Below are 21,719 nucleotides of genomic sequence, written 5' to 3' on the forward strand. Positions count from 1 at the left end.
AAGAAAGGAACACAGAAGAACAACAAAAATAACCAGAATACAACTAACAAAATTGCAGTAAGTACATACCTATCAATAATTACTTTAAATGTGAATGGAATAAATGTTCCAATCCAGAAAATAGGGTGGCTGAATGGATAAAAACAACAAGATCCATATACATGCTGCCTACAAGAGACTCACTTCACAGCTGTCACACAAAGACTAAAAGTGAGGGGATGGAAAAGGGTATTCCATACCATACAAACAGACATGAAAAGAGATTGGTGATAGCAATCCTTATATCAGACAAAATAGACTTTAAAACAAAGACTGTAAAAAGAGACAAAGATATTACATAATGATAAAGGGATCAATCCACCAAGAAGACAGAACAACACACACACGTACATACACACACCCACAGGAGTATCTAAACACATAAAGCAAATACTAACAAACATAAAGGGAGGAACTGACAGTAACACAATAATACTAGAAGACCTTAACACCTCACTTACATCAGTGGACAGATCATCCAGATAGAAAATCAATAAGGAAACAATGGCCTTAAATGACGCATTAGACCATATGGACCTTTCTTTTTTTTTTAATGTTTTCAATTTTTTATTTTTTAACATCTTTATTGGAGTATAATTGCTTTACAATGTTGTGTTAGTTTCTGCTGTATAACAAAGTGAATCAGCTATATGTATACATATATCCCCATATCCCCTCCCTCTTGCATCTCCCTCCCATCCTCCCTATCCCACCCCTGTAAGTGGTCACAAAGCACCGAGGTGATCTCCCTGTACGATGCAGCTGCTTCCCACTAGCTATCTATTTTACATTTGGTAGTGTATATATATCAGTGCTGCCCTCTCACTTCGTCCCAGTTTACCCTTCCCCCACCCATGTCCTCAAGTCCATTCTCTATGTCTGCGTCTTTATTCCTGTCCTGTCCCTAGGTTCTTCAGAACCATTTTTTTTTTAGATTTCATATATATATGTTAGCATATGGTATTTGTTTTTCTCTTTCTGACTTACTTCACTCTGTATGACAGACTCTAGGTCCATCCACCTCACTACAAACAACTCAATTTCGTTTCCTTTTATGGCTGAGTAATATTCCATTGTATATGTGTGCCACATCTTCTTTATCCATTCTTCTGTCAACGGACACTTAGGTTGCTTCCATGTCCTGGCTATTGTAAATAGTGCTGCAATGAACATGGACTTAATAGATCTGTATAGACTATTCCATCCCAAAGCAGCAAAATATACTTTCTTTTCAAGTGCACATGAAACACTTCCCAGGACAGATGATGCGCTAGGCCACAGAACAAGTCTCAATAAATTTAAGACTGAAATCATATCAAGCATATTTTCCAACCACAAGGGCATGAGATTAGAAACCAACTACAAGAAAAAAAAACTGCAAAAAATACAAACATGTGAAGGCTAAACAATATACTAGTAACCAACCAATAGGTGACTGAAAATATCAATGAGGAAATAAAAAAATATCTCCAAGTAAGAATGGAAAAACAAGGATCCAAAATCTGTGGGATGCAGCAAAAGTAGTTCTAAGAGGAAAATATACAGCGATACAGGCTGGCCTATCTCAGGAAACCAGAAAACAATAAACAATCTAACCTTACACTTACAGGAACTAGAAAAAGAACAAACAAAACCCCAAGTTAGTAGAAGGAAGGAAATAATAATAATGAAAGTGGAAATAAATGAAATAGATACTAAAAAAAAGAAAAACGTCACTGAAACTAAGAGCTGGTTCTTTGAAATGATAAACAAAATCAACAAACCTTTAGCCAGATTCACTCAGGAAAAAAAAGAGAGCCCAAATCAATAAAACCAGAAATGAAGGAGGAGAAGTTAAAAAGGACACCACAGAAATACAAAGGACCATAAGAAATTACTACAAACAATTATATGCCAACAAACTGGCCAACCTAGAAGAAATGGATAAATTCCTAGAAACATACAGGCATACCTCAGAGATATTACGGGTTTAGTTCCAAACTACCACGATAAAACGTATATTGAAATAAAGCAAGTCACAGAAATTTTTTGGCTTCCCAGTGCATATATCAGGTTTGTTTACACAATAGTGTAGTCTATTAAGCGTGCAATAGCATTGTGTCTAAAAAAAACAATGTACATACCTTACTGAAACAATACTTTATTGCTAAAAAATGCTAACCATCATCTGAGCCTTCAGTAAGTCATAATCTTTTTGCTGGTTGCGGGTCTTGCCTCAATGCTGATGCTGCTGACTGACCAGAGTGGTGGCTGCTGGAGGGTGGGGTGACTGTGGCAATGTCTTAAAATAAGACAACAATGAAGTCTGCCACATCAACTGACTCTTCCTTTCACAAATTATTTCTCTGTAGCATGCAGTGTTGTTTAATAGCACTTCACCCACAGCAGAACTCTTTTCAAATTTGGAGTAAACCTCTCAAACCATGTCTCTGCTTTAAAACTACATTTATGTAATATTCTAAATGATTTGTCATCATTTCAATATTCGATTAAAGTTTGCCATTTTATATGGGTGAGGTTCATGACACCCCAAAACAATTACATAGTAATATCAAAGATCACTTATCACCATAACCGCTAACTGGTCACAGATCACCATAACAAATACAACAATAATGAAAAAGTTAGAAATATTATGAGAATTACCAGAATCTGACACAGACACACGAAGTGAGCAAATGCTGTTGGAAAAATGGTGCTGATAGACTACTCAACACATGGTTGCTACAAACCTTCAATTTATAAAAAACGTAGTATCTGTGAAGTGCAATAAAACAAAGTGCAATAAAATGAAGTAGGCCTATACAATCTTCCAAGAATGATCAGAAAGTTATAAAAAATATAAACAGACTCATTACTAGAAATTGAATCAAACATCTAAAAAATCCCAACACATAAAAGTCCATGACCAGACATCTTCACAGGTGAATTCTGTCAAACATTTAGAGAAGACTTAATACCTATTCTTCTCAAACTATTTCAAAAAACTGAAGAGGAAGGAATGCTTTCAAAGTCATTCTATGTGGCCAACATTACCCTAATACCAAAACCAAACAAAGACACCACCAAAAAGAAAATTATAGGTGATTATTACTGATGAACATAGATGCAAAAATCTTCAACAAAATATCAGAAAACCAAATTCAATAATACATTAAAAGGATCATACATCATGATCAAGTAAGATTTACTCTAGGGATGCAAGAATGGTTCAAGATATGCAAATCACTCAATGTGATACACCTCATTAACAAAAAGAAGGATAAAAATCATATAATCATCTCAATAGATGCAGAAAAAACTTCTGACAAAATTCAACATCCATTTACAACAAAAACTCTCAACAAAGTGTTATAGAGGAAACATACCTCAACATAAGGGCCACATATGACAAACCCACAGCTACTGTCATACTCAATGGTGAAAAGCTGAAAGCATTTCCTCTAAAATCAGGAAGAAGACAAGGATGCCCACTCTCCCCACTTTTATTCAACACAGTTTGGAAGTCATTGCCAGAGAAATCAGGCAAAATAAAGAAATAAAAATCATCCAAGTTGGAAAGGAAGAAGTAAAAGTGCCACTGTTTGCAGATGGCATGATACCATATATAGAAAACCCTAAATACTCCACAAAAAAACTATTAGATCTACTAAATGAATTCAGAAAAGTTGCAAGATATAAACAATATACAGAAATCTGTTGCATTCCTATAAAGTAATAATGATCTATCAGAAAGAGAAATTTAAAAAACAATTTCATTTACAATTGCATCGAGAAGAATAAAGTACCTAGGAATAGATTTAACCAAGGAGGTAAAAGATTTGTACTCTGGAATTATAAGACATTGGTGAAAGAAACTGAAGAAGACACAAATAAAGGAAAAGATAAACTATGCTCACAGATTGGAAGAATTAATATTGTGAAAATGTCCATACTACCCAAAGCAATCTCCATTCAATGCAATTCCTATCAAAATACCCATGACATTTTTCACAGAACTAGAACAAATAATCCTAAAATTTATATGGAACCACAGAAGATGCCAAATAGCCAAAGCAATCTTGAAAAAAGAAGAACAAAACTGGAAGTATCATGCTCCCTGATTTCAAACTATACTACAAAGGTACAGTAATCAAAACAGTATAGTATTGGCACAAAAACAGATACATAGATGAATGGAACAAAACAGAGAGCCCAGAAATAAAACTATGCCTATATGGTTAATAATCTATGACAAAGAAGGCAAGAATATACAATGAGAAAAGACAGCCTCTTTAATAAATGGTATTGGGAAAACTGGATAGCTACATGCAAAAGAATCAAACTGCTTTCTCATACCATATACAACAATAAACTCACAAAAGATTAAAGACCTAAATGTAAGACTTGAAACCATAAAACTTCTAGAAGAAAACATAGGTAGTACACTCTTTAACACTGATCTTAGCAATATTTTTTGGATATGTCTCCTCAGGCAAGGGAAACAAAAGCAAAAGAAAACAATGGGACTAAATCCAACTAAAAAGCTTTTGCACAGTGAAGGAAACTACTATCAACAAAACAAAAAGGCCACCCACTGAATGGGAGAAGATATTTGCAAATGATATGTCCAATAAGGGGTTAATATCCAAAACATACAAAGAACTCATAAAACTCAACATCAGAAAAACAAACAACCCAATGAAATATGGGCGGAGGACCTGAATAGATATTTCACCAAAGAAGACATACAAATGGCCAACCAACACATGAAAAGATGCTCAACATAATTAATCACTCAGGGAAATGCAAATCAAAACCACACATGAGATATTCATCTCACATCTGTTAAAACGGCTATTATCAAAATAAAACAACAAATAACAAGTGTTGGTGAGGATGTGGAAAAAGGGGAACCCTCATGCAATGTTGATGGGAATGTAAATTGGTGAATCCACTATGGAAAATAGTATGGAGGTCCCTCAAAAAAAACTAAAAACAGAACTACCATATAATCCAGCAATTCCACTTCTGGGTATTTTTTCCAAGTACACAAAAACACTAACTCATAAAGATACATGCACCCCTATGTTCACAGCATTATTTACAATAGCCAGGATATGGAAGCAACCTAAATGTCCACCAATATATGAATATATTAATATACAGAAATGGTGGGGGCTTCCCTGGTGGCGCGGTGGTTGAGAATCTGCCTGCCAATGCAGGGGACACGGGTTCAAGCCCTGGTCTGGGAAGATCCCACATGCCGTGGAGCAACTAGGCCTGTGAGCCACAATTACTGAGCCTGCGCGTCTGGAGCCTGTGCTCCACAACAAGAGAGGCCACGATAATGAGAGGTCCGCGCACCGCGATGAAGAGTGGCCCCTACTTGCCGCAACTAGAGAAAGCCCTCACACAGAAACGAAGACCCAACACAGCCGTAAATAAATAAATAAATAAATAAATAAACCCAAAATTAAAAAAAAAAAAGTTAGCTGTTAACATAATAAAAAATATATATATACAGAAATGGTGATACATATATAAAATGGAATATTACTCAGCCATAAAAAAGAATGAAATCTTGCCATTTGCAACAACATGGATGAACCTAGAGGGTTTTATTCAAAGTGAAATAAGTCAGACAGTGAAAGAAAAATGCCATATAATTTCACTTACATGTGTAATCTAAAAAACAAAACAAATGATCAAACATAACAAATAACAGTCATAGACAGAGAACAAACAGGTGGTTGCCAGAGGGGATGGGAGTGGTGAGGTGAGAGAATTAGATGAGGGAGATTAAGAGGTACAAACTTGCAGTTATAAAATAAATGAGCCATGGGTATGAAATGAACAGTGTGGAGAATATAGTCCATAATAATGTAGTATCTTTTATGGTGACAAATGATAATTAGATTTCTTGTGGTGATCATTTTGTAATGTATAGAAATATCAAATCACTATGTTGTGCACCAGGAACTAACATGGTGTTTTAGGCAACATTTCAAAAACAAACAAGCGAACAAACAATCTCACAGAAAAAGAGATCAGATTTGCAGTTCCCAGAGGCAGGAGGCAGGGGAGAAGAAACTGGATGAAGGTGATCAAAAGGTACAAACTTCAGCTATAAGATAAATAAGTACTAGGGATGTAATGTACATGATAAATATAATTAACACTGCTGTAGGTTATACATGAAAGTTGTTAAGAGAATAAATTCTAAGAGTTCTCGGCACAAGGAAAAATTGTTTTTTCTTTTATTTCGTATCTATATGAGATGATGGACGTTTACTAAATGTACTGTGGTGATCATTTCATGATATATGTAAATCATTATGCTATACACCTTAAACTTATACAGTGCTGTATATCAATTGTAAGACTGGAAGGAAAAAAAAATAAAGTACAATATTGCTTCCCTACCTACTCTTTCCAGATCTCTCACAGCATCTCCTTTGTGACTTATCTCCCCTTCTCCTTAAGCATCTGTTGGCATTCATTTTATATGTAAAATCTGAGTCCTTGTGTGTGTTTTGGGTTTAGGAGAAGATGAGGGAAGATGGATGACAGAGAGAGGTAAACACACTGAGAGATGCTCTGAGCCCTCAAAAAAAAAAATCTTGAATATACCTAGAGTGTAAATATTTTAGGGAAAATTCTGCCAATCTTCTTTAAAAAATTACTACACATTCTACTGCAATTTTAATACCTGTAGTGGTAGGAACAGTTATAGTTTTTAATTTTTTTATTATTTCTTGTCATAAACTATAATTATCTCACCTCAACACAGTGAAGCTGAAGCAAACTAGCTTTGGCTGTAATTTTATATTACTGTTAAAAGGAAGCACCTAAAATCCTCACTATGTTTATATAATCATTAATTTTTCACTGCAAATGTGAAACGAACTCAAAAGAAAAAAATATTTATACATTAAATATGATGGTCAAAAATGTACAGAAGTGCCAACTGACTTTTTCTAGCTTCCTAAGACCCTAAAAGAGATGTTATGGTATAGAATAGATGAGGATATTAGTCCAGTACCATTTTATCCAATTCCTCTCAAATATCTGGTATTCCATCCAAATATTTCTATTGTACTAAAACTGAAGCAAATGCTATTGAAACAAGTACCGTATTAATTACAATGAGAAAACCTTTGTGTTTTACAGATATTGTAGACAGTTACATTATTCTGTACAGCACAATCATAAGACGTGGAAAAGATAACTCATTCACATCCCTTTTGAACTACGTGATAATTCAGGAAACAAATTATTCAATACAAGGCAGGAAATATGTAGTTATGACATTCATTAATGACATTTCAAGAGTCAATGTGGCCAACTGAATTTGCCTCTATAACAAAAACAAAAATTTGACTGTTGTCAAACTACAGTGCAAACATTAATTTAATCATTCATGTTCTATATAATATTATGGTTTTGAAGAAAATAAAAAGATTCATGCGAAAATGGATTCTCTATTAAGCATTATTTCTAACAGGAATTTTTTAAAAGGCTAGTGTGCAATTTTTTAAAGGCTGGTGTTTTATATATCCTGGGAAAGAACTTTTTTAAAAGAAAGAAAAAAAATCCCCCACAGATTTGGACATATCTAAAATTCCCATCTATATATAAACACTGGCACTTTCCTCATCTCAGAAATCTCATAAGAAATTAAATATTTATGTCATGAATTATTGATCAGTCTATTAGGATCCCTATGTGAATATGAAAATGATCAATATCTTTTTTAAAAGGTTAGAGCATAGAAGGCATTACATATAGCTTTCTCAGAATTAAAACTATAATATAACTTTTCTACTTTCTACTTTTCACCTAAATCTGATTTTCATAGATCATTAAGACTGGAAGCCTCCCTCTTTTAGATCTCTCGTCACACACGCAGAGGTTACCATCACCCCCACCCTCCATTTATGTCTGTTTTCTTCATTAAAAATCTCAGACATTTATGCTGGCAGCTCTGGAAAGTCCAGAAAACTGTTTATGTAGTTAGGCTGTTCCGGGCAGTCCCCGGCTACTAGGTGGTAGTGCTTTCCTGATCCTTCTTTCACAATATCAAAATGTTTCCAAGGGTGATGTCATGTCATTGGCAGAGAAACTTTTCCAAATGAATCTTTTCTTTTTTTCCTTTTTTCTTTTTTTTTTTTCAAATCATCCAATTATTCAAGGTCATAGTGACCCAAGCATTGAGGTTTATATGCACAAAATTAAGATCTCTATTTAGATTGTAAATCAAATTTGTTTCAGAAATGACTTGTTTTCATGTGCAAATTAGGTGATGTGCTCTTCTTACATTTAACTTGTTTGTATAAAAATACTGCCAATCTCATAATGACTGATATTTAAAAGAAAAAGTTAGGTATTCAAATAAGCATCTTATGATGTGTTACTAACAGTAAATAAGTTTCAAGAATAAAAAGTAAAACTTCAAACCAGAAGTCACGGTTTCTATCTAAAAACTGATTTATATTAGATTGCATCTAGACAAGCATGATAATAATTGTGTAGAATAAATTTAAAACATATTTCAAATAAAATAATTAAAAAGCACAAAATTGTTTATACACCATTATGAAAACAAATGAAAAATATGAATGCTCATATCTATATACCACAAGGATATAAATACTGAAAGCAACTATGAATGAAAACAATATGAGAGGGTAGTGGGATTATAAGTGATTTTTAAAACTGTTTATAATTTAAAAGTTGTTCTTCCTAATAGCATGAGATTTAGAGAAAGTAACTAAGAAATAAACTCACCTTTACATACTTTGGTCTATAAACACATTATAAACAATTTATCATTTACAGATTATGTATAGTTTTTTCAGACTATGTACACTTTTAAATGAAAACAAATGGCTTAAATGTTAACATTTGGATTAAGGTTATGGCTTACTGACATTATAATCATCTCTTAGTACATAAAATAATAAGTTAAATTATAAAATATCATATAAAAATCCTTTCATCTTTTATGATGGTTAAATAAAAAGGGTATATCTAAAAAGAGTAATCTGCTTTCTTTCCTCATTATCCTGAACATAGAGGAAAATGTGATATTATTTAACTTTAACATATTCCTAAATAAAGTATTAGCATTAGTTGAATGCTTATTTATATAATCCTTTCTCAAATTTTATATTATACCAAACATAATTTTTACAATAAAAAATTACTTAATTTTTATTGCCAAATAGAACCATAAGATCATGTCACAGAAAATATAATAGGATCATCATACTGCTTGAAATGCCGGAAACAGTGATAACCCAAACTGAAAATGTTTCTTGGAAGACTTAAAATTTCTTAGTACACACAGGTCTTTCTAAATGACTGAGGACTAGAGCTTCTTTTCTTAAGAGAAGTCTTTCAATCGCTTTGTAAAACTCCTATCAGCATTATCCTGGAAATTTGGAAGAAATCAGTGAAAACACTGGAATCACTGAATATCAGGCCTCACTCACAATAACTAAATTCTGGGACCAAGCGCCCTCTTTAAAGACATTTAAATTTGATTAAAATATTACATTACCAAGGAGAAATAGCACACTATTTAGTTATAGATGTCCAGTTGTAAAAGTCCATTTATCTGCCATGGGACAGTTACAGGAACCCACAGAAATTTTTTTTTTTTTTAAAGATTTGCTTATTTATTTATTTATTTATTTATTTATTTATTTTTATGGCTGTGTTGGGTCTTCGTTTCTGTGCGAGGGCTTTCTCTAGTTGCGGCAAGCGGGGGCCACTCTTCATCGCGGTGCGCGGGCCTCTCACTTATCGCGGCCTCTCTTATTGCGGAGCACAGGCTCCAGACGCGCAGGCTCAGTAGTTGTGGCTCACGGGCCTAGTTGCTCCGCGGCATGTGGGATCCTCCCAGACCAGGGCTCGAACCCGTGTCCCCTGCATTGGCAGGCAGATTCTCAACCACTGCGCCACCAGGGAAGCCCCCCACAGAAATTTTATGACTATTTTGCCCTGCCAGAAAAAAATCTACCTCACCATTCCCAAGAATAATGCTAGGTCATTAGATTATTTATAGACTCGGACATTCAATCACAATTTATTGAAAGGCTAATATATGCTACACATGTGCTGGACCCTGGCAAAACAAAAAGTGAACAGGATAGATATGATTTCTGTAATTCCTAGGCTAAAGACCCAGTAAGAGACGACAAAAAAAAAAAAAAAAAAAGTTCAGTTCCATCCCTGTCCAGCGTGTGGTATTATGTTCTGTGATGGACAAAGTTCCAGATATTATAAAGGCATTCAGGAGACTTAAGGAGTAAAGCAAAGCTGACACCTAAAAGATGAACAGCACTTAGTAGATGGGTACAGCAAGTGGGAATTAGGTCAGAGTACTCCAGAATGAGTGAAATGCATGTACAGAAGACTTGCAGACAGAGGAAACATGAAACATTTGCAAAGTTCAGATTAACTCAGTATGGCAGGAGCTGAGGGAGAGAATTATTGAGAATGAGATATTCTGTATAGATATTACAGTGCCAGGGGTGGGGGAGTAGGTAGGATGGTAGACTTGGGACCCCTAAACCAGAAGCAAAATTAAAAAAAAAAAAACCAAGTTGAGAATGTGGAACTTCATACCTAAGTCTATAGAGGGCATAACACAGGTGAGTAATGTAACTGGGTTTCTGCTTCAGCAGAATAGTCTAGTTCCAGACTGCTAGTGGGTGATTGCTACTGGCGGGAGGCTGCAGGTGGCCTGAACTAAGGAGGTTGCTCTTGACTCTAAGCAAATTAGACAAACCACCATGCACGGGAGCTAGAAAGGATGTCTCTTGGATTGGGAGTGGGAGGTAAATACAGTCAAAACAAAACCCAGGTTCTGGTTAATCAAGTGGGTGGAAGAGGAGGCAGAGCTGAAGGTCCTGACCTCCAGGTCTTGTATGACACACAGATAAATCCAACAACTGGGTATTCACACCCAGAGCTCAGGAAAGACAGGCGCTACAGCAAGGATTTGAAAATAATCAGCGCTGCTGACTTGGGAATGAAGCAGATTACCTAAGAATGCGTGTAGCTGGGGAAAGGAAAGATGTCTCAGACAGACACCTGCAGAACACTTAACTAAAACAATGCAGGAAGAGGATCACCCGACCCCTGAAACCCCCTACACACACAGAGTGTTAAATTTTTAAAATGTATATTAAAAAAAGAAAGAGAGAGAGAGAGACTGAAAAGGCCAGAAAATTATCAGACAAACCAGCAGAGCATCATGGAAGCAAAGGGAAGTATTTCAAATTGGACCAAACGGGATGAACATCGTCAAATGTTATCTTTGGATGAAAGACAAATGAGGGCTGATGAGTGTCTACTACTCAACAAGGATGTCACAACAGACCTTGACAGGAGCCATTCCTGGGGTGATGGGAAGAGGAATAGTGGTAGCAGTGAGTTGTCTCTACTAAGAGTGTGGCTGTGAAGGGGAGGGACAAAGACAGACAGGCTGGGAGGCAAGGTAGATTGAAAAGGATGTTGCAGTTTGTGTTGGCTGGGTTTCTAGGATAAGAAAGGCTTGAGGGTCTTTAAAATGCTGATGAGAAGGAGAGACTTAGAGCTGGGAAAACTGCTACCAGACAGAAAAAGGAGCCCACTGGGAAGGCTCTGTAGGAGGGCTGGAATGGGATGAAAAGCAAGGTGGAAAGATTAACTAGAGAAGGGGAATCTACTTCCTCCATTTTCACGGTGGAAAAGCTGCCAGTGTGGGCTTTTCCTTGAATGTCTTCCCACGCAGATAGCTTTTATTGGAATTCAGGCTACTCACTCCACCGAAACAGCAGACCCCATCTCCCCATCCTCTCTTCCCACAATGCAAATTTATCTGGTAATCTCTTTTCTAGGTATTTATGAGTAAGCCAGGCATCATCTTAGTATCTCAGAACATTGTTTTAAGCACTGTATTACTAAACATATATGTGTATGTTTGTGTGTATATATGTGTGCGTATATACGTGTATGTATACTTATATATACATATAACAATTCATGTTCTATTTTAATTGGATTCCGGCGATACAATCTTATTACAAATTTTGCAGTCAGTAACATTGTCAGCAAGCTCAATTATACATGTTCCAAAAGCACATAAAATTTCATTAGACAAATTATATCTTTATCAACTATAATCCATCAACCTTGTTATAGAATAAGTGCAAGAGGAAGCACTCTGGGCCTACGGTTACACCCCAACGTTAATAGAGCTATTAACTTTGACAACGGTGACTCAGGTGAAACGAATGATCCCTTATAAACCTCAACATTTCTTATTCAGAGAGGATACTCTGTATGAGGGAAATGTGGCTCACTCTCAAGTAAGCTATTACGTGAAACACTAAACTGAAATGTGTTACAAATAGAATGGAAAGTTGTCCATCTGCTGAGGAAAAATCATCGGTTTGATTAATCTAAATGAAACCAGATAATACAGTGTGTAAAAGATGAAACTAGTAAATTGTCGGCACCAAAATAAAACCTCTTAAAGATATTAAAAAATTTTTTTTTATTGACGTGTAGTTGATTTACAATGTTGTACCAATCTCTGCTGTACAGCAAAGTGACTCAGTTATACACATATAGACATTCTTTTTTTTAATATTCTTTTCCATTATGGTTTATCACAGGATATTGAATATAGGTTCCTGTACTATACAGTAGGATCTTGTTGTTTACCAAGCCTCTTAAAGATATTAAAGAAGGAGAAGGAGGAGGGGGAGGAAGAGGTGGGAGAGAAGGAAACAGGGGGAGGGGAAGAAGGAGGCGAGGGAGGGGAAGGGGGGGAGGGGGAAGACAGGGAGGAGGGGGAGGAGGAGGAGAAGTCATTCTATATATTGCTCCATAATCTATCTCCAAGAAATAAGGAAACAGAGAAAGGTCACCGTGACTCACCTTGGTGGGTCCATTTCCATTAATCACCACTGGTAATGTTTCATAAAACACATTCTTAGCTCTGGCTTTGCCATTTTCAAATTTCAGAACAACTTCATCTGGGTTAAAAAGACAGATTTTAGTAATTTAAAATGTGTGTGCATGTATTCATATATACATATACATGTATATATATCTATCTATACATCTTGTTTTTGTTATAAAATTTCTCATGCATGCTATTCCATGTGCTATACTTTTGGAAACTTTGCCTGCTCCAAGTCAGCAGATATCCAAAATGAAGGACAACACTGACACAGATACGGATTCTGAGCACCTGACTTTCTCCAACCTGGTGCTGGCAAACTGAGGTGCTAAGACACCAAGGGGTCTTGGTGGAAGGAAAGCATCTTTGCAATACTGCCTCTGCCTTTTGAGAGTGACATAATCCCAGATGAATTAAATTATTGTCTCAACTTATTCATCTATAAAATGGGATTCTTGCCTGCTTTTCTAGGCTATTATAAAGATAATAACAATATATGTATGGCAAATAGAATACTGCCAGGCATAAGCTAGGTTTCTACAACTCGCCATCACTGATAGTATTTCCAGTTCTTGAAAATCAGGCCTAATGTAAATTCCAGGAATATACAAGTCAGATGGGAGCAGAAACATTTTTTTTTTGTTTTCAAGTTCCTTTCCTCACATTTCCAGAGCACTCCAAACTAAATGCCTTCCATTCTAAGAATCTTTTTACTTATGAACTGCCTTGAAGAACTGTATTGAACTGCAATGTATTTTTAATTTGTGAAGTATTAATGCATTAATGTATGTTTATTTTTAATGTATCAATTAATTAAATTTAATGTGTTAATGTATTTTTATCAAGATACATGTCTATCAGGAAAACACATATAGGCATGCACACACGCACACACACTCACTCCACAGTGTACATGTCTCATTACCAGTTACCTTTAACCTAGGTTCAAATACTCTAATACTCTTGAGTAACTCACAATGTAAAGAGCTGATACTGAAAACCGTGTAATAACAAACTGTAATTAATTCAAAACTACATCTACAGTCCCCAGATGGTGAGATACTAAAGTCTAAGTTACCTAAGGGCAGAAGCTTATCTCTTTGTACTATTCTTAGGAAATGATTTTAACTGAATGTATTTATACCAAGCTCAGCTTGAGTACAGTATTTTTTAAAAGCTGCAATACCTACACATCAATCTTAGTCATAGCCCCAAACGAATATAACAAAAGACAGACAGTTGAAAACACAGGTGTTCATTTGCACACATGAGCAACCCAGTATTTAGGAAGCATACCTACAGCTCCATTTAAGGTCTGGAAAATTTTGCATTTGTGATCCAGTGTGATGTTAAGAGCTTCCTAAAAATGAGAATAGAAAAAATATTAAAAATGACAATAAAAACAGCAAACAACACTATCATGTTAATATAGTTTGTTTTTTTAGGGAATTTAAAGATCCTATACATAAATTATTATAGCAACCTTCTTCAGAAAGACCCCTGTTATGTGAAGCTGTTGAGGTTGGGGATTATTATTATGCAGCATAACCTCCCTGACTGCTACAATAGGTTTATAATTAATCAACCTAATCATAAAGACTAATCTGCTTTACAAATCTTATTCTCAATGTAGTTTTTCAGCTACATTGCTCTGTCATAATAATACTCCTAAAATTGTCTTTGCATGCTGTTATGGATTGAATTTTTGTGTTCCCTCAAAATTCATATGTTCAAGCCCTAACCCTCCCTCTGTCTCTGTCTCTCTCTCTACCATGTGGGGACACAGCAAGAAGGTGGCCGCCATCTATAAGCCAGGAAGAGAGCTCTCACCAGAAACCAACCATTCAGGCACCCTGATCTCAGACTTCTAGCCTCCAGAACGGTGAGAAAATAAAGTTCTGTTATTTTAGCTACGCAGTCTATGATAATTTTGTTATGGTAAACCAAGCAGACTAAGACACATGCTAACCAGATAAAATCTTATGCTTAGAGAAAAACTTAAATAGGATTTACACAACAAAAAATATTACAGACCCAGCAGTGATATTTCAGAGGAAGCATCCTAAAGCAAAAACAATTAAATAAGACTCAGAGCACTTTCACTGTTGAATTACACTCAGAAAGACAAGCATCAAGCTGCATGGGCTAGCACTCATGCCAAGAGTAGGTTTCTGCTCTCGGATGAGAGACCAAGTCGTCAGGCTAGCCGTGCCAGGCACGTAGAGACAGTAAAAAAATGGAGAGAAGAAAAACAAACATTTAAAGAATACAGTTTCTTAAGAAGTGTCTAATAAAAATATACAGATAACTGGAGTATTTATCTAAGAAAAAGCAGCAGCTACAGTTGCAAACTCACTGTAAAATATACATAAAAAAACACTTATGTTTCCTAATGACAGCACCTAGAAATACACAATTCAGTAAATTTTAGAACTGTACTGGTTATACATAGTAAACTTATGAAACATTAACTTACACTAGGTGAATATACTAAAAATATTATCAAATTAGAGAACTTTGTTTTTACTTTTCTCCAAAGTTTCATTTAAACCAGTCTCAGGAATATTGTCCTTAGGGTTTATGGCAGGCTGCTATTGTCCGCAACATTCCTCCCGTTAATAAGAGAATTCAGATTTTTAGTAGGACACATGAACTTGAAATAAAGAACAAAACTCCTTTGCATATTATGTGTAGCCAAATAAATATGTTCTGGTCAAAGAAAAGTATGAGAAAGTATTTTGTAAGACTTCTAGATAAGCTACTTAGAGAGCGCTGACACAACTGAAATAGCCCTTTATTTATTATTCTGCCCGTTAACTGCCCAGAATATGGATGCAATGGCTGGAGCACCAGTAGCCATTTCAACAAGGAAGTTACACTGAAAGTGAGAGCTATTACCTACCCTCTTCAATGGATCAATGTAAATTTTAGTATAAAATAACTGATCATCATCATTATCCTGGAGAGTCCACTGTTGAACTATACGGTTGATATATGGAGCATAACCAATAAATCCTGCAATACAAAAGAGAAAGAATAGAGGATTCAGAATTCAAAGACCAAAACTCGTGTCTATGTTAATTTTATAGACCAGTCGCACAGACTTGTAAAGCTATTAGTCCTAATCCTTAATTTTGAATTTCACAGCTCATCATGACAGAAATATGAGTTATTGGGTATCCTTTGTTTCCATATATAAACTGCAAGAGAGGAAGTTTTTACTACCAATTGCAAAATCAAAGACTCTCTTTGAATAAACGTATTCCCCAAATTAATTGACACAAGAGGGAGAACTAATGTTTTAGAAGACTTGTAAGGGAAAAAAGAGTTACTAGGAAAAAATTAGAATTAGACAGAAGAATTTTCTTTCTGACTTTCTAAAATGCTGTTCCTAGATCCTTTATAAAGGATTCACTGTTTCTGAAAAAAAAAAAAAAAAAAAAAAAAAAAAAACTCTACTACAGTGGTTTTAATGTTAGTACGCAATCAAAGGAATGTTGGATCTGTCACTGACTGCAAACATCCCAAAGAAATTTTATATCTAGGACATTTGGGGAATTTTTCCTTCACTGAGCTTGTCAGTAGTGTGTTTGCTAAACCATTTTCTGGCTGGGTTTTGTGTGTCATGGTCTAGAGAAAGGAAGTCTAAAATTGGATTGTTCACCTTGGCCTTAGAACATAAGCATTAAATATGCCAACAACAGCTGTCTGTAAAAGACACAGAAAACAGGATCATTTTTCCTGTGTTTGAGTCTTCCCCTGAATTTCAGAAATACAGCCAAACTGCTATGCTTCATTGATATGCAGTACTTTTTAAAAAGGACCAATTTTACTCCTGTGAATTGAAAGGAAACCTAGTTTGTTACCCTGAAAATTAAAATGTCCTCATAGGAATAAAATAATTAAAAGAAATAGGTCCAGGAATATTATTGTTAACTAGAGGAAAGAAGACAAAATGAAAACATGACTAAATCAATCACTGGTGGCTCACTTTTTGTGTCATTTTTGCCAAATAAAAAAATCCCAAAACACTGAAAAAGATGTATTTTTTAATTCTTATAACCAATCTTCTGTGATAAAAAACATATTCAAGAAGCAACACATGATATTTTCCAATGGTTTATACTACTGTTTTTCAAAAATTATGTTTCCTTATCCTTTTCATAAATCCCAAGTGTCCTAAAAAAGTGAAAAGGAATTACATCTATTTTCATAGTATGTGATATATATTTTATGATTTACATTTTTCTATTAAACTGTCATATTATTTCAAAAGAATTAAGTTTCTAATATTGTACAATTTTCCTCATAAGGAAACATGTTTACTCTCCATGATAAAGATTTTGTTTTTAACTAAATAATGTACCCACAAACAAAACTCATGTCTCTTAAATAACTCTCAATATATCATTCATAAACTTACACAAACTTTTACTGAACATACTTAGATTTTCTAGCATTTCTTTAATTATTTTGACTACAGAAGGCATAAGGATGACGTTTTGATGTCCTTGTACGATCACTTTCCCACTTATAAACACCTTCTCCTTAATTAAACTTGCTCACAAAGGCACTCGCTAGTGTTTTGCTGTTTCCACAGTATTGTGCATCTGTGTGAAATTCAGATTCTGGAGTAGATATATCGTTATCTAGATACATTTACATATGATATATTTCATTCTACATGTTTAGAAAAACTAATAAATACAAAGTAAAACTTATCTCAGAGTTCCATAGCTAAGCGGCTCTTAAACTACCTAGGGCTTAGGATAAGTTAAAGGTTAGCCATGTGTCACTGAGGGTCTGACAGTTGGAGATGGAAGCTGCACTCATTCCCAATTCAATTGCTCAGACAGAGAAGTCAAGAGCGGGCAGCCATCTCTACTGTAAATCTAAGAGGAAGGACTGCTAAAATACTGAGGACAAAGTGACCAATATGAGAAACCCTGGGTCCTGTCTTGAATATTGAAGTAAAATCCAAAGGTGGTAGATAAATTAGGAGAAAAATAAAATGGTCAGGAGATCCCCGAAACCATGAACTTTTTAAAAACATATGGAGATGAAGAGAAAAAGTGAGCTGAAACTAGGCAGTACACACAGGGATTTGAGGTTTCAAAAATGTAATATTTATATGGGTTGACAAAGTTCTAAGGTACCATATGGAAATGGGTTGCTCAAGTAAAATGCAGGTGAGTACAGCAGTAATTGTGGCATCTCAGAGAAAGGGAATTACTCGCTGAAAGTTTCATTGACAAAAGTAACTGATCGAAGTCTAGAATCCAGACATGCTGCTATCTCAAGCAGCACTTACTTGAACTGACCTGAATACAATCAGTTATTACATATAAATTACCCCAAAATCTGTTTTCCCAGTGTGGCTTGCAATTTCCACCCAACTTGTTTCTTTGACATGTCCCCCATCCTACAGCCATGTCTTCTGGCCGTATGTTTATATTATTCACAATCTAAGGAAAACATTTTGGAGTTATAATAAGGTCCAAAGTCAAATTTTATTTTATATTTTGAAGGGAAGAGGGAAATGTGATCATTTGTTCCTTTAATCTATGATGGCATAGCTGATGCAGTACTTAAAATACACCTAGACACTCAATGTTGAATCTTTTTTTGACTAGGGATTTCAAGATAAATAATTACTCCAATATATTTAAAATATAGATAAAATTAAGTAATGCCTATTTTTTAAAGCTACATGAGTGTAGCTTGCACTTTTTCCTAAGTAAGGGTATTTACTAAACCCATTATCCTAGAGCCAGAAAATTCTTAATGAAATTATAGTCAGAAGACCTGGATCCCTGTTGTTTTTCCTTTAATAACTAAATGTCTCTAAGAAAAGTCACTTAAATCGGGGAAACATGGGTTTTCTCACTTAAAATGCAGAAATAATAACATTTACACTGCCTAGTGCTGTTAGGAGCACCATATGATATAATAGATGAAAAAATGCTTTGTCAACTATAAAATGCACTGTGGATTTTAAACTGATATAATTTTCCCATAGGAAAAGAAGATAATGGTTATTTCAAACCTCATGTCTACAGTGACATATTTTAAAAAAGGTTGTTTCATCAATATTTATAATTTACTATGACTTGCATTACGCTTTTCTTCCAGCACCTTACCCACCTCCCGAATTCAGGTAGCGTTTCCCAATGTGCACAATGGGATACTTGTCTGCTAGTCTTTTATCTGGCCACAGAATTCCATCTGCTGCAAAGACCACTTTGTGGTTTGACTTTTGGAACTTTTTTAGAACTTCTTCTGGACCACCAGCAAATATAACATTAAAGCTGTTTGATGAGGGAAAAAAGAAGTTTTAAAATACAGTTGTCAGAATTTAGACATATAAAACCAAGAAACAGTCTCTAACAAAAGTCAGAATTTAGAATCCAACACAGGATTAAATACCAACTATTTACAGAGTAAACCAAACAAGCTTCCCTCAACTTAAATTATATGGATTGTATTAAATTATTAGTGCTTACATTACATTGGCAAATGAAATCCAAATAAAAGACAGCTTTTTTAACATTAATTTTTTTCAGTAATCACTTACTCTCCAAAATCAAAATTCTAAAACAGTGTTGAAATGTTAAAAATCAGTAACTTGCTGTATAACATAATATAAACACAATCATTGACAGAAGCTGCCATTGTAACTGCCTAATGTTTCTATCTAATTTGTACCCATCCATTATAATTTCTGAAGATTTCTTTATCTTTGACAAAATGTGTCTACCTACTAAATGTCATCAATATAAATTTATATTTGAATCACTATTTAGCCTGAAATCCGAAAATAAAAGTATATAGACAAGTGCATCTTTTTAAAGCTCAATACACTTGAAAAAAAAATGTAAAAAATGAAATTTATAGTTTCACTGATTTTTCTGGAGACTTTATTCCTCATAGTTCATCCACAGAATCACAATGACTTATAATATGAAATTATTATAATTCTTAGAATAATTCTTATAATTCTTGCTACAACTACAAATTCTTTTGCATCTTTTTTTAACATCAGAGTACCTCAAAACCAAAGGTTTCCAAAGATAATAATTTAATGACTTGACATCCCAGGTGGTAAATAAGAAGAGTAAACTAATGCTCTTTATCTTTTTTTTTAATTTTATTTTTTAATTTTTTTTAATTTTTACTATTTAGTTGGTTGCGCCGGGTCTTAGTTGTGGCAGGCGGGCTCCGTAGTTGCAGCTCACCAGCTCCTTAGTTGCAGCATGTGGGCTCCTTAGTTGCGGCATGCATATGGGATCTAGTTCCCTGAACAGGGATCGAACCCGGGCCCCCTGCATTGGGAGTGCGGAGTCTTATCCACTGCGCCACCAGGGAAGTCCCACTAATGCTCTTTAATTCAGCATCAGGTCTTCCTAATAGCCAATAGTCCAAAGGCACTGCTGTGATATCTGAATTGGGGAGTAAGGAGGCTGTTCCACATGCCTTTGCCAGACTTGCTCTCAAGGAGTTTGTTAATATGCTAGGACAGTAGTAATGCATCAGGCAACATTTAATAACTTTCTATATATGAATTATTTTTATCAAAATAAAAGACTATTTCTCATCTCTATAAAAGTAAAAATCCAATGAAACTTTAAAAAATTAGTTTAGCAAGAATAGCGTAAGTTTACACTTATGGCAGAGATGCTAAGTGACCCCCATATGCCCCCAAAGGCATTCCTATGCCTTTATTTTAATAATGGAATCCCGCACGTTAACTGGGCACATGGCTAAAGATTACTCTGAAGCCATGTGGTCACATGACCAAGTCTGTCCCACGGAGTGTGAGTGGAACGGGTGTGTCCCTGCAGTCTCCAGGTCTTGAAGCTGCCTACCCTCTGTTTCCTGTCTCTCTTTCTTTCCCTTAAAGAACCAGACTTCGCAAGTATCCACGCCCTCACCAGAGAGTCCATTTCTCAATCTTTTTTTCTTTTAAAAAGAGGATTAAAATGTTGCTAATGTGCAACTAAATTTAGTAATTATGCCTAGCCAATTTTTTAAAAACTAGTAAACGTAAAGTTGGAGTCAGAGAGATAGACTATTTTTTTCATTTTAAATTGTTCTAGAGAATTTAAATTTTATCATTGCTTTTTATTTCAGTTACAAAAAATAACTTCAAAATTAAAACATATATTGATATATGTGTACATAGATACACTTTTTGGCATATAGTTTTTTCTTTCCTCTAGGATCAATGGGCAGGAAATTTTTAATACTATTAATAACATAATCGTAAAGTGACTCAGTGCGTACAATTTGAAGTCTGCCAGTTGGGTTTCTAATTCCAGCTCTGTCACTTGTTATCTGAGTAACCACAGACAAGTTAGTAATTTAAACTCTTTATGTTTCAGTTTCTTTAAGTATAAAATGAGGGGGAAAGTAGTACCTATCTCATCAAGTTATTGTTAAAAATAAAAAATTAAGAACTATACTTGACACATTATAATCTCTCAAAAAAGTTAACAAAATTAACATTATTGCTACTATAGGAAAGGGACTGAGGAAACAAGAGGTAGGAGAAAAACTCACTTTTAAGTTTACACCAGTCTGTAGTTTTAAACAACTTTATTTTTAGCCAAATACACATACATTTTAAGATAAATTTTAAATCAGAATAAATTTGTTCTGACTAAAACCTCAAGCCAACTCTTCCCTGTTTATTTACAAAACTGAATTAATCTGACTTCACAAAATGATATTTACATAAATA

At 34.8% G+C, this 21,719-nt stretch overlaps 1 protein-coding gene across 2 annotated transcripts in view; it reads right to left on the bottom strand.

Moving 5' to 3' along the window:
- Positions 1-21,719, bottom strand: part of PLOD2 (procollagen-lysine,2-oxoglutarate 5-dioxygenase 2) — a 107,170-nt gene that overhangs the window by 33,560 nt on the left and 51,891 nt on the right. For both annotated transcript variants that reach the window (XM_007188096.2, XM_007188095.2), the window contains exons 4-7: positions 19,124-19,287; positions 15,882-15,994; positions 14,276-14,339; positions 12,955-13,052 (exon numbers count right to left, since the gene is read on the bottom strand). In XM_007188096.2, the coding sequence (XP_007188158.2) occupies positions 12,955-13,052; positions 14,276-14,339; positions 15,882-15,994; positions 19,124-19,287 (439 nt within the window). The remainder of the gene's footprint in view (positions 1-12,954; positions 13,053-14,275; positions 14,340-15,881; positions 15,995-19,123; positions 19,288-21,719) is intronic.

This window comes from Balaenoptera acutorostrata, chromosome 4 (genome assembly GCF_949987535.1).
Source record: "Balaenoptera acutorostrata chromosome 4, mBalAcu1.1, whole genome shotgun sequence".
NCBI classification, from domain to species: Eukaryota; Metazoa; Chordata; class Mammalia; order Artiodactyla; family Balaenopteridae; genus Balaenoptera; species Balaenoptera acutorostrata.